This window comes from Drosophila erecta, unplaced genomic scaffold (assembly GCF_003286155.1).
Source record: "Drosophila erecta strain 14021-0224.00,06,07 unplaced genomic scaffold, DereRS2 tig00000021-arrow-pilon, whole genome shotgun sequence".
In the NCBI taxonomy this organism is placed as follows: Eukaryota; Metazoa; Arthropoda; class Insecta; order Diptera; family Drosophilidae; genus Drosophila; species Drosophila erecta.
Genome location: NW_020825198.1, coordinates 445,742 through 460,163, shown reverse-complemented (window position 1 = coordinate 460,163; position 14,422 = coordinate 445,742). Strand labels below are relative to the sequence as shown.

At 35.7% G+C, this 14,422-nt stretch overlaps 1 protein-coding gene across 4 annotated transcripts in view; it reads left to right on the top strand.

Annotated features, from left to right (window-relative positions):
- Nucleotides 1-14,422, top strand: part of LOC6545162 — a 115,241-nt gene that overhangs the window by 88,838 nt on the left and 11,981 nt on the right. For all 4 annotated transcript variants that reach the window (XM_015158085.2, XM_001970988.3, XM_015158087.2 and 1 more), the window contains 2 exons: nucleotides 740-1,378; nucleotides 2,318-2,491. In XM_015158085.2, the coding sequence (XP_015013571.1) occupies nucleotides 740-1,378; nucleotides 2,318-2,491 (813 nt within the window). The remainder of the gene's footprint in view (nucleotides 1-739; nucleotides 1,379-2,317; nucleotides 2,492-14,422) is intronic.

The window sequence follows — 14,422 nt, the reverse complement described above, 5'->3', positions numbered from 1 at the left end:
CCAACACCATTAACTACAGCATCATTAATCATTGAACGCAATGATTTTTTGCCATCGAGTGCAAACACTATTATTAATTTGGAGCAGAAAGCCAAAAATTCCAATTATTTGTGAAATAGTTTGCTTTTGAAGAGAAGCACTATTGCCGAATCTTTTGCCTACATAAGATTCCCTCAAGATCTGGTACTTTGACTTCCTAAGCTGACAACATTCAGACTTAATTTGTTTGTCTGTCGGCCTGACTTGCCTACAACTTCTTGACTCCGCCTCCATTGACTCCCCAGCACTCCCCTTCAAAACTCCAGTCTTCCTCCCACATTTGACAACTGCTGAGGTCGTCACCATTCGAAATGGAAATAAATTGCCAGCGGAAAGACAAAGGAGAGAAGTCGCTGCAGTTGGAGAAGTCAGAAAAGTCAGGCAGAAGGCGTCGTTCGTTGTCGGCAACCCAACGAAGTTTCAAAGATGTTGCTCATGTGCAGCAGCAGAAGCAGCAGCAGCAGCAACATCGCGTTGCAAGTTGCAAGTTGCCAGTTGGCAGTGCACCGGCACAACAATTTGCCATTTTGCGCAAGTAACGCTAATTAAACTTCATTTTCTACCACTTCATCTTCATCGTCGGTTTCTTCTTCAGTTGGCTTTCCTCTGGCGAATTTCGTTACTACGGATTTTAATGTTCCATTGCGTTTTCCCCCTCTTTTCCCTTTCCCTTTCCGTCCGCCGCTTTCGTGGCACACAGATACTGAAATCGGCTGATGCCTCAACGGATGACGACGACGAAGGTTGGCTCTACACGGCGACAGCAGCAGCAACATTGGAAGTTGCCACAGCAGCAACTGCAGCACCGACTGCCGCAGCAGCAACTGCGATTGTGGACGGTCTGCAGTCCACAGCCATCTCCTCGACCACGGCCACGGGTGGACCACTCCCGCCCAGCGACGACTCCGATAAGGAGAACAAGGTGGCTCTGGTCAGCGCCACGGCAACTGCAACTGCAACTGCAACATCCATTGCAACACTGCACGGCAGCAGCTACGACAGCAGCAGCGCCTGTTCCTCCTCCAATTCGCATTCAAATTCGAATTCCAACTCCAACGGCAGGCTCACGGAGACCTCGGCCACCTCGCGAGTCACCCAGCTACAGATGCAGATTCACTCGCACTCGCAGTCGCAGTCGCAGATGGAGCTCCAAATCAATGGCAATGCCATCGACGGCAGACACATCATTAGCAACAACAATTGCTACAGCAGCATGCAACACCAGCCGCAAAACAACAACGAGGGGGAGGCAGCCGAGGATCTGGCCAAGATCAAGATGGGTGTCGATGAGGCAGCTGCTGCTGATTTGGCGAATGGGAACGCCGGCAAATCTCCGCAGGTAAGTGGTCCCTAGATTATAAGCTATCACAAATATGACAGATCTGGTTTCATAGTAGATAGGCGACTAGTATTACTATATTATTACTATACGAGTGTGACTTATAAACTATATTTCCCTGAAGACATCAACCAAATAATAGAAATAGAAACTGAGGAGAGAAACCCTTCGTTGCCCAACGATTTGCACAACTTTTCGAGAACCCTCGCAGTCGATCCTCTTGGGCATGCTGTCATTTGTGGAGCACCAGACGATTCAGTTCGGTCCTCTCGACTTTTGGACAGGTTCCCACAGTCAGTCAAGTGCCAAGTGCTCAAGTCTAGTGGCCATGTCTGTGACTTGTGTCAATAAGAGAGTTTTGCTTGCCGCAACTCCGAGGGGAGCGAACGGCAGGGGAGGCGACGGGAACCGCGATCGGGTTTGGTTTTAGTTTTAGTTTTAGTTTTGGGCCTGGGCCTGGGTGCCGGGCACAGAGTTTTCAATAAATGGAAAACCTCGGCGGATGATTAAGCAGTTGGGTTAATGAAAGCGAATCATGCACCGACTACTCACTCCTGCCGCTGCGAACGGCAGACTGCAGACTGCAGACTGAAGCCTCGATCGATGACTACCGACATGGCATGACGTCGTGGTCCAGGAAAATCGATCGCCGCCGCTCGGGAAATTGAGCGGAGCACGTCAGAAATGGGAAAGTACGAAATTAACCGGGAAACGTGTGATTTATTTCTTCATTGAAGGCAAATGAAGAGAAGCCCAGGCCGACGTGAGGCGGAATAAAGCGAAACAATCGAAAGGGACAGCAAGGCTTTATAAGTTAAAAGTTGAACTAGCGTTGCAATGTCTTCTCGACCGCATTTGGCAGCGAGTAGCATTTAAGTTCACTAATATAATTACACATTAACTGGGCTTTTAAACGGCATCGCTTTCCTTCTCCCGCAGATAAGCAGCAGTTTGTACAGCCGCGCGGACACCTGCAACTTCAGCGTTTGGGCGGCAGAAACTGTGACCAGTTGCCACTTGCCCCCGCGATCCCCAGCCAAGTCGGCCAAGTCCTCGAAGTCCCAGGCCAGCAATGCCACCATGTCCGCGTCCACGCTCGTCTCCCCAGCCAAGGTAAGTCTTAGTTTATTGATATGATGGAAGCAGGAAGTAGCACTTCCTGCTAATGAGATTGAGACATTAGCACGAGAGTGCCGCTTTGCACTGTAATGTGATTGATGACTTATTATTAATTGGCCTAGAGCTAGGTGCAATCAAAAATACGACGGCAGCCTGGGGAGGCTAATGTAATCTTCTTAGTCTGCGGGGCAAACTTTCTCTTTATAGGGCTTGATCTGAAGTTCCGCGGGACACCGCGTTTACCAATTAGTGGATTAGTGTTCTAGATTATTTTCCCCGACTTGCCTCATCAGCTATCGACCGCGATCGATTATGAGTGCGATCCCTGCCAAATCGATCGATGTCGGTGGTCCAATTGCGATCCCCTCCCGCCGATTTGATTTGGCGGCTTGCGTGCGTTTCAAATTTCTCCCAACTGATTTTTGTGGTCACTTTTTGTGCGTGTAAAAGCGGTGGTAAAACATGCCAAGCTGACAACTTGCTGAGCGTAATGGAGTGTAATTCGAGTTGGAGCTGGGCCATTGAGTTGGGTGTGGGTGCGGAGGTGTGGGAATCGCAGCGCAGATACCACATCTCCCGCCGAGGTGCTCCCATCATTTGTCGCTGCCTATCAATGTCGTCTCTGAGGTTTTGGAATATTGCGAATAGCCAACGTGTTTGGCAGTCAACACTCTCACTTTTCCCCGGTCAGTGTTTGAACATGTTTGCGCATTTTCGCAGTCCCATTTGCATTTTGCAGCTGTCGCACGCACAGCCATTTTCCAGCCGAGGGCAGGCGCTTTTCCCCTTATTTCCCTCGGAGTGCAGCGCACCGGGCAGTGCGTTGATTTATTGAGAGTGAAATCTTGTGCAGCCTTGATTAATTTTGACAAATTTCGCATTTTCGCAACCCGATCTCGAATCCGAACCTGATCACGAACCCCAAAAAACGTATCCCATTTATCAAGTCGACGCAGCCGAAACTGATTTCAAGATAACGAAAAGCGGTGACGTCGGTCAAAGCAGAAATAAATCTTATTAAAAAGATCACAGCCTGGTCAATTTCAAATCTTATCGATGGAGCTCACATGATTTGTGCGAAATCGCAAATTAAAAGTTGCCAAAATTATGGACAAAGACGGCATTAAAAAAGGTTTATTACAGTTAGGCTGAGACAAGTCCTAATAAATAAAAAGTGATTGACAAGTGCCCACGAAAACATGATATAAATTAATGCATTAAGGGAGACAACATTTCGTATCAATAATGTGGAGATACATCCGCTGAGATAAGATACATGAAAATGAAACCACATATATGTACTATATAGTATAGTATAGAAACTTATTTCAGCGAAACTAACATTTCAGTTATCTTATCGACGCAAATTAAAGTGTTCAGCAAAGATACGAATACAAATTGAGCGAAATATAATAAAAGTGTAATGGGAATGGAAAAGTCGAAATCAAGTGGAGGAGCTTCCTATCTATCTGACTGCCAATGCCTGCTCCTCTCGCAGATTTTAGCTTCAAATCGATTTGGAGCATTATCTTATCAGCTGTCGGCTGTTCGCCTGCTCGCCCGCCACCGCCCCACCACTCCCCCTTCCGCTGGAGCAATTATCAAACGCATTTCGATTCCACGGTTTATTTTAATTCGTGGAGCAATCCCCACTACATCCACGCTGAAGTGCGAGAGTGAGTGCACTCCAGAGTGGCGATGGAGGCACCGGCGGAGCATTAGCCTCAGTGTGATTCGCAACGTTGAAGCCGACGGACGGACGAAATCGGGGAGCGGACTGCCAAGACTGCCAAGATAATGGCAAAAAAGTTAAATAGCCAGCAGACGAACAATTACTAGAAAAAACAATAGAAAGCCCAGAGCAGCCACAGCAGCTATAAATGTGTTTATTTTGCTTGTGAAATTTGCATTAAATAAATGGAAAATCCAGCAAGCAATACAAAACAGCATTCCATTCCAAACACGGCAAACATAATAGTTCAACTCATTAAAATAGTGAATTGCTGCGAAATAAACATTTCAAGCTTACAAAATACCTGTGATCTTTGTTACCACTCCCTCTGAGTAAATGCAAAACTGTGAGTGCCCCGAAAAAATACACGATCTAAATTTAAATGAGAGAAATAGTGGAACAGTAATAATTTGAATGGTATTAACATGTTTTATTCCCGTAATATACGTTTTAGCGAGGCCATAACCGCCTTAGTTCTGTCAAAACCTCGATTTCCCAAAGAACAAAATTAACGCGATTAGATTTTGGTCAAAACAAAAAAAAAGGGGAAAAAACACGTTGCGTGCGGGTAAAAATATAAATAAAAGCAAGAAAACCAAATCGACAACTGTCAAGGCCTAGAGTTGTGCGAGCGAGATAGGCTCAGACGGGCAGACCGAGATAGCACTACGACGACAGTCTAAGAGCCACTGTCGCCAAGGAGTGAAGTTGAAGTTGAATACGAATCCGAATGGGAATGGGAACGTATCTGTATCTGGAGCTGTGGCTTTCCAGTTTTGGGCTTAATTGGCAGCCCGGCGTCCGCACTCGCACTAATAATTGCCTTTAATTATCGCAAACGCCCAATCGCTCTTTTCGCGCTCACTGGGCAACTGGCTGTAACTGTAAGTTGGACATTTGAAGCTGCAAACCGTGAACGTAAGCTTGCTTTTCACTAGGCATTAGAAAATTGTTTCCGTTTTGGCGGCAGTCGCTCTCAAACTACCTCCAATCGCGTGCCTCACTCACCGCAGGAAGTTGTTAATTAAATTAAGCCAAAGATTAACTATCCGCTGACGGTCAGAGTGAGTTTCGGACTTGAGTTGCTGCGATAAAGATACAGATTCAGATGCAGATGCAGAGCAACAGCACCAAAAAATAAAAAACAAGATAAAATGCTATAGTCGAGTTCCCCGACTATCGGATACCCGTTACTCAGCTGGTGGAATATCGGTAGAAATTGGGGGAAAACTAATAAAACCTTAACATTTTTTTAACAGTGTGGCAAAAAGTTTTTGCAAATCTATAGAGATTATATACCACATATTTCAAAAGTGTGGGCTTGACAGATTTGAGCGTTTTATGGGCGTCGGAGTGGGCGTGGCAACATTTGGATGCCTCTGGAAGAGAATTTATCATCAGAAAAACATCAGAAAAATGACAAAAAATTTTCGAAAAAATAAATTTCCAAATTTGAATGCAGTTTTTTAGAGAATTGCTCCAGAAACATTTAGAGGTATGCCACTTCAAAATCCGATTAAGATAAGTTGAGTTATGGAGTTTTGAAAATCAGGTTTTGGACATTTTTTAATTCGTACTGTATCATAACATCAGAAAAATGACAAAAAATTTTCGAAAAAATAAATTTCCAAATTTGAATGTAGTTTTTTAGAGAATTGCTCCAGAAACATTTAGAGGTATGCCACTTCAAAATCCGATTAAAATAAGTTGAGTTATGGAGTTTTGAAAATCAGGTTTTGGGCATTTTTGAATTCGTACTGATCATAACATCAGAAAAATGACAAAAAATTTTCGAAAAAATAAATTTCCAAATTTGAATGCAGTTTTTTAGAGAATTGCTCCAGAAACATTTAGAGGTATGCCACTTCAAAATCCGATTAAGATAAGTTGAGTTATGGAGTTTTGAAAATCAGGTTTTGGGCATTTTTGAATTCGTACTGTATCATAACATCAGAAAAATGACAAAAAATTTTCGAAAAAATAAATTTCCAAATTTGAATGCAGTTTTTTAGAGAATTGCTCCAGAAACATTTAGAGGTATGCCACTTCAAAATCCGATTAAGATAAGTTGAGTTATGGAGTTTTGAAAATCAGGTTTTGGACATTTTTTAATTCGTACTGTATCATAACATCAGAAAAATGACAAAAAATTTTCGAAAAAATAAATTTCCAAATTTGAATGCAGTTTTTTAGAGAATTGCTCCAGAAACATTTAGAGGTATGCCACTTCAAAATCCGATTAAAATAAGTTGAGTTATGGAGTTTTGAAAATCAGGTTTTGGGCATTTTTGAATTCGTACTGATCATAACATCAGAAAAATGACAAAAAATTTTCGAAAAAATAAATTTCCAAATTTGAATGCAGTTCTTTAGAGAATTGCTCCAGAAACATTTAGAGGTATGCCACTTCAAAATCCGATTAAGATAAGTTGAGATATGGAACTTAGAAAATCAGGTTTTGGCCATTTTTGAATTCGTACTGATCATAACATCAGAAAAATGACAAAAAATTTTCGAAAAAATAAATTTCCAAATTTGAATGCAGTTTTTTAGAGAATTGCTCCAGAAACATTTAGAGGTATGCCACTTCAAAATCCGATTAAAATAAGTTGAGTTATGGAGTTTTGAAAATCAGGTTTTGGGCATTTTTGAATTCGTACTGATCATAACATCAGAAAAATGACAAAAAATTTTCGAAAAAATAAATAACCAAATTTGAATGCAGTTTTTTAGAGAATTGCTCCAGAAACATTTAGAGGTATGCCACTTCAAAATCCGATTAAGATAAGTTGAGTTATGGAGTTTTGAAAATCAGGTTTTGGGCATTTTTGAATTCGTACTGTATCATAACATCAGAAAAATGACAAAAAATTTTCGAAAAAATAAATTTCCAAATTTGAATGCAGTTTTTTAGAGAATTGCTCCAGAAACATTTAGAGGTATGCCACTTCAAAATCCGTTTAAGATAAGTTGAGTTATGGAGTTTTGAAAATCAGGTTTTGGACATTTTTTAATTCGTACTGTATCATAACATCAGAAAAATGACAAAAAATTTTCGAAAAAATAAATTTCCAAATTTGAATGCAGTTTTTTAGAGAATTGCTCCAGAAACATTTAGAGGTATGCCACTTCAAAATCCGATTAAAATAAGTTGAGTTATGGAGTTTTGAAAATCAGGTTTTGGGCATTTTTGAATTCGTACTGATCATAACATCAGAAAAATGACAAAAAATTTTCGAAAAAATAAATTTCCAAATTTGAATGCAGTTCTTTAGAGAATTGCTCCAGAAACATTTAGAGGTATGCCACTTCAAAATCCGATTAAGATAAGTTGAGTTATGGAGTTTTGAAAATCAGGTTTTGGGCATTTTTGAATTCGTACTGTATCATAACATCAGAAAAATGACAAAAAATTTTCGAAAAAATAAATTTCCAAATTTGAATGCAGTTTTTTAGAGAATTGCTCCAGAAACATTTAGAGGTATGCCACTTCAAAATCCGATTAAGATAAGTTGAGTTATGGAGTTTTGAAAATCAGGTTTTGGACATTTTTGAATTCGTACTGTATCATAACATCAGAAAAATGACAAAAAATGTTCGAAAAAATAAATTTCCAAATTTGAATGCAGTTTTTTAGAGAATTGCTCCAGAAACATTTAGAGGTATGCCACTTCAAAATCCGATTAAAATAAGTTGAGTTATGGAGTTTTGAAAATCAGGTTTTGGGCATTTTTGAATTCGTACTGATCATAACATCAGAAAAATGACAAAAAATTTTCGAAAAAATAAATTTCCAAATTTGAATGCAGTTTTTTAGAGAATTGCTCCAGAAACATTTAGAGGTATGCCACTTCAAAATCCGATTAAGATAAGTTGAGTTATGGAGTTTTGAAAATCAGGTTTTGGGCATTTTTGAATTCGTACTGATCATAACATCAAAAAAATGACAAAAAATTTTCGAAAAAATAAATTTCCAAATTTGAATGCAGTTTTTTAGAGAATTGCTCCAGAAACATTTAGAGGTATGCCACTTCAAAATCCGATTAAGATAAGTTGAGTTATGGAGTTTTGAAAATCAGGTTTTGGGCATTTTTGAATTCGTACTGATCATAACATCAGAAAAATGACAAAAAATTTTCGAAAAAATAAATTTCCAAATTTGAATGCAGTTTTTTAGAGAATTGCTCCAGAAACATTTAGAGGTATGCCACTTCAAAATCCGATTAAGATAACTTGAGTTATGGAGTTTTGAAAATCAGGTTTTGGGCATTTTTGAATTCGTACTGATCATAACATCAAAAAAATGACAAAAAATTTTCGAAAAAATAAATTTCCAAATTTGAATGCAGTTTTTTAGAGAATTGCTCCAGAAACATTTAGAGGTATGCCACTTCAAAATCCGATTAAGATAAGTTGAGTTATGGAGTTTTGAAAATCAGGTTTTGGGCATTTTTGAATTCGTACTGTATCATAACATCAGAAAAATGACAAAAAATTTTCGAAAAAATAAATTTCCAAATTTGAATGCAGTTTTTTAGAGAATTGCTCCAGAAACATTTAGAGGTATGCCACTTCAAAATCCGATTAAGATAAGTTGAGTTATGGAGTTTTGAAAATCAGGTTTTGGACATTTTTTAATTCGTACTGTATCATAACATCAGAAAAATGACAAAAAATTTTCGAAAAAATAAATTTCCAAATTTGAATGCAGTTTTTTAGAGAATTGCTCCAGAAACATTTAGAGGTATGCCACTTCAAAATCCAATTAAAATAAGTTGAGTTATGGAGTTTTGAAAATCAGGTTTTGGGCATTTTTGAATTCGTACTGTATCATAACATCAGAAAAATGACAAAAAATTTTCGAAAAAATAAATTTCCAAATTTGAATGCAGTTTTTTAGAGAATTGCTCCAGAAACATTTAGAGGTATGCCACTTCAAAATCCGATTAAGATAAGTTGAGTTATGGAGTTTTGAAAATCAGGTTTTGGACATTTTTGAATTCGTACTGTATCATAACATCAGAAAAATGACAAAAAATTTTCGAAAAAATAAATTTCCAAATTTGAATGCAGTTTTTTAGAGAATTGCTCAAGAAACATTTAGAGGTATGCCACTTCAAAATCCGATTAAAATAAGTTGAGTTATGGAGTTTTGAAAATCAGGTTTTGGGCATTTTTGAATTCGTACTGATCATAACATCAGAAAAATGACAAAAAATTTTCGAAAAAATAAATTTCCAAATTTGAATGCAGTTTTTTAGAGAATTGCTCCAGAAACATTTAGAGGTATGCCACTTCAAAATCCGATTAAGAGAAGTTGAGTTATGGAGTTTTGAAAATCAGGTTTTGGACATTTTTGAATTCGTACTGTATCATAACATCAGAAAAATGACAAAAAATTTTCGAAAAAATAAATTTCCAAATTTGAATGCAGTTTTTTAGAGAATTGCTCCAGAAACATTTAGAGGTATGCCACTTCAAAATCCGATTAAGATAAGTTGAGTTATGGAGTTTTGAAAATCAGGTTTTGGACATTTTTGAATTCGTACTGTATCATAACATCAGAAAAATGACAAAAAATTTTCGAAAAAATAAATTTCCAAATTTGAATGCAGTTTTTTAGAGAATTGCTCAAGAAACATTTAGAGGTATGCCACTTCAAAATCCGATTAAAATAAGTTGAGTTATGGAGTTTTGAAAATCAGGTTTTGGGCATTTTTGAATTCGTACTGATCATAACATCAGAAAAATGACAAAAAATTTTCGAAAAAATAAATTTCCAAATTTGAATGCAGTTTTTTAGAGAATTGCTCCAGAGACATTTAGAGGTATGCCACTTCAAAATCCGATTAAGATAAGTTGCGTTATGGAGTTTTGAAAATCAGGTTTTGGAAATTTTTGAATTCGTACTGTATCATAACATCAGAAAAATGACAAAAAATTTTCGAAATAATAAATTTCCAAATTTGAATGCAGTTTTTTAGAGAATTGCTCAAGAAACATTTAGAGGTATGCCACTTCAAAATCCGATTAAGATAAGTTGAGTTATGGAGTTTTGAAAATCAGGTTTTGGACATTTTTGAATTTGTACTGATCATAACATCAGAAAAATGACAAAAAATTTTCGAAAAAATAAATTTCCAAATTTGAATGCAGTTTTTTAGAGAATTGCTCCAGAAACATTTAGAGGTATGCCACTTCAAAATCCGATTAAGAGAAGTTGAGTTATGGAGTTTTGAAAATCAGGTTTTGGACATTTTTGAATTCGTACTGTATCATAACATCAGAAAAATGACAAAAAATTTTCGAAAAAATAAATTTCCAAATTTGAATGCAGTTTTTTAGAGAATTGCTCCAGAAACATTTAGAGGTATGCCACTTCAAAATCCGATTAAAATAAGTTGAGTTATGGAGTTTTGAAAATCAGGTTTTGGGCATTTTTGAATTCGTACTGATCATAACATCAGAAAAATGACAAAAAATTTTCGAAAAAATAAATTTCCAAATTTGAATGCAGTTTTTTAGAGAATTGCTCCAGAAACATTTAGAGGTATGCCACTTCAAAATCCGATTAAGATAAGTTGCGTTATGGAGTTTTGAAAATCAGGTTTTGGAAATTTTTGAATTCGTACTGTATCATAACATCAGAAAAATGACAAAAAATTTTCGAAAAAATAAATTTCCAAATTTGAATGCAGTTTTTTAGAGAATTGCTCAAGAAACATTTAGAGGTATGCCACTTCAAAATCCGATTAAGATAAGTTGAGTTATGGAGTTTTGAAAATCAGGTTTTGGACATTTTTGAATTTGTACTGATCATAACATCAGAAAAATGACAAAAAATTTTCGAAAAAATAAATTTCCAAATTGCAGTTTTTTAGAGAATTGCTCCAGAAACATTTAGAGGTATGCCACTTCAAAATCCGATTAAGAGAAGTTGAGTTATGGAGTTTTGAACATCAGTCTTGGGACATTTTTGAGTTTCTACAACATCATAACATCAGAAAAATTACAAAAAAGTGTAAAAAAAATAAATTTTTAAATTTGAATGCAGTTTTATAGAGAATTGCTCCAGAAACATTTAGAGGTATGCCACTTCAAAATCCGATTAAGATAAGTTGAGTTATGGAGTTTTGAAAATCAGGTTTTGGACATTTTTTAATTCGTACTGTATCATAACATCAGAAAAATGACAAAAAATTTTCGAAAAAAAAAATTTCCAAATTTGAATGCAGTTTTTTAGAGAATTGCTCCAGAAACATTTAGAGGTATGCCACTTCAAAATCCAATTAAAATAAGTTGAGTTATGGAGTTTTGAAAATCAGGTTTTGGGCATTTTTGAATTCGTACTGTATCATAACATCAGAAAAATGACAAAAAATTTTCGAAAAAATAAATTTCCAAATTTGAATGCAGTTTTTTAGAGAATTGCTCCAGAAACATTTAGAGGTATGCCACTTCAAAATCCGATTAAGATAAGTTGAGTTATGGAGTTTTGAAAATCAGGTTTTGGACATTTTTGAATTCGTACTGTATCATAACATCAGAAAAATGACAAAAAATTTTCGAAAAAATAAATTTCCAAATTTGAATGCAGTTTTTTAGAGAATTGCTCAAGAAACATTTAGAGGTATGCCACTTCAAAATCCGATTAAAATAAGTTGAGTTATGGAGTTTTGAAAATCAGGTTTTGGGCATTTTTGAATTCGTACTGATCATAACATCAGAAAAATGACAAAAAATTTTCGAAAAAATAAATTTCCAAATTTGAATGCAGTTTTTTAGAGAATTGCTCCAGAAACATTTAGAGGTATGCCACTTCAAAATCCGATTAAGAGAAGTTGAGTTATGGAGTTTTGAAAATCAGGTTTTGGACATTTTTGAATTCGTACTGTATCATAACATCAGAAAAATGACAAAAAATTTTCGAAAAAATAAATTTCCAAATTTGAATGCAGTTTTTTAGAGAATTGCTCCAGAAACATTTAGAGGTATGCCACTTCAAAATCCGATTAAGATAAGTTGAGTTATGGAGTTTTGAAAATCAGGTTTTGGACATTTTTGAATTCGTACTGTATCATAACATCAGAAAAATGACAAAAAATTTTCGAAAAAATAAATTTCCAAATTTGAATGCAGTTTTTTAGAGAATTGCTCAAGAAACATTTAGAGGTATGCCACTTCAAAATCCGATTAAAATAAGTTGAGTTATGGAGTTTTGAAAATCAGGTTTTGGGCATTTTTGAATTCGTACTGATCATAACATCAGAAAAATGACAAAAAATTTTCGAAAAAATAAATTTCCAAATTTGAATGCAGTTTTTTAGAGAATTGCTCCAGAAACATTTAGAGGTATGCCACTTCAAAATCCGATTAAGATAAGTTGCGTTATGGAGTTTTGAAAATCAGGTTTTGGAAATTTTTGAATTCGTACTGTATCATAACATCAGAAAAATGACAAAAAATTTTCGAAATAATAAATTTCCAAATTTGAATGCAGTTTTTTAGAGAATTGCTCAAGAAACATTTAGAGGTATGCCACTTCAAAATCCGATTAAGATAAGTTGAGTTATGGAGTTTTGAAAATCAGGTTTTGGACATTTTTGAATTTGTACTGATCATAACATCAGAAAAATGACAAAAAATTTTCGAAAAAATAAATTTCCAAATTTGAATGCAGTTTTTTAGAGAATTGCTCCAGAAACATTTAGAGGTATGCCACTTCAAAATCCGATTAAGAGAAGTTGAGTTATGGAGTTTTGAAAATCAGGTTTTGGACATTTTTGAATTCGTACTGTATCATAACATCAGAAAAATGACAAAAAATTTTCGAAAAAATAAATTTCCAAATTTGAATGCAGTTTTTTAGAGAATTGCTCCAGAAACATTTAGAGGTATGCCACTTCAAAATCCGATTAAAATAAGTTGAGTTATGGAGTTTTGAAAATCAGGTTTTGGGCATTTTTGAATTCGTACTGATCATAACATCAGAAAAATGACAAAAAATTTTCGAAAAAATAAATTTCCAAATTTGAATGCAGTTTTTTAGAGAATTGCTCCAGAAACATTTAGAGGTATGCCACTTCAAAATCCGATTAAGATAAGTTGCGTTATGGAGTTTTGAAAATCAGGTTTTGGAAATTTTTGAATTCGTACTGTATCATAACATCAGAAAAATGACAAAAAATTTTCGAAAAAATAAATTTCCAAATTTGAATGCAGTTTTTTAGAGAATTGCTCAAGAAACATTTAGAGGTATGCCACTTCAAAATCCGATTAAGATAAGTTGAGTTATGGAGTTTTGAAAATCAGGTTTTGGACATTTTTGAATTTGTACTGATCATAACATCAGAAAAATTACAAAAAATTTTCGAAAAAATAAATTTCCAAATTGCAGTTTTTTAGAGAATTGCTCCAGAAACATTTAGAGGTATGCCACTTCAAAATCCGATTAAGAGAAGTTGAGTTATGGAGTTTTGAACATCAGTCTTGGGACATTTTTGAGTTTCTACAACATCATAACATCAGAAAAATTACAAAAAAGTGTAAAAAAAATAAATTTTTAAATTTGAATGCAGTTTTATAGAGAATTGCTCCAGAAACATTTAGAGGTATGCCACTTCAAAATCCGATTAAGAGAAGTTGAGTTATGGAGTTTTGAACATCAGTCTTGGGACATTTTTGAGTTTCTACAACATCATAACATCAGAAAAATTACAAAAAAGTGTAAAAAAAATAAATTTTTAAATTTGAATGCAGTTTTATAGAGAATTGCTCCAGAAACATTTAGAGGTATGCCACTTCAAAATCCGATTAAGATAAGTTGAGTTATGGAGTTTTGAACATCAGTCTTTGGACATTTTTTGTAGTTCCTGAGATCGAGTCTAGTATACCCTTGTACTCTACGAGTAAAGGGTATAAATATTGCGCGACATCTGTCGAAGAGATAAAAACAAAACCTTCAAATTGTTCAATTGACCCGGGAGAAACTAAATAGTCCATTCCAGAATATCAAATGGATTTCGTAATTGCACTGGAATACTTAGCCACGCTTCAGTGATTTGCATATGTGTCAACAAGACATGGCCACAATACTCTGATTTTGTCGCATTATCAGTTACAAATTCTTTTTTGGAAGTCTTAACCCTTTTAGAGAATTTTCGATAATTATTAAGAGCTGCGCAATGGGTTCT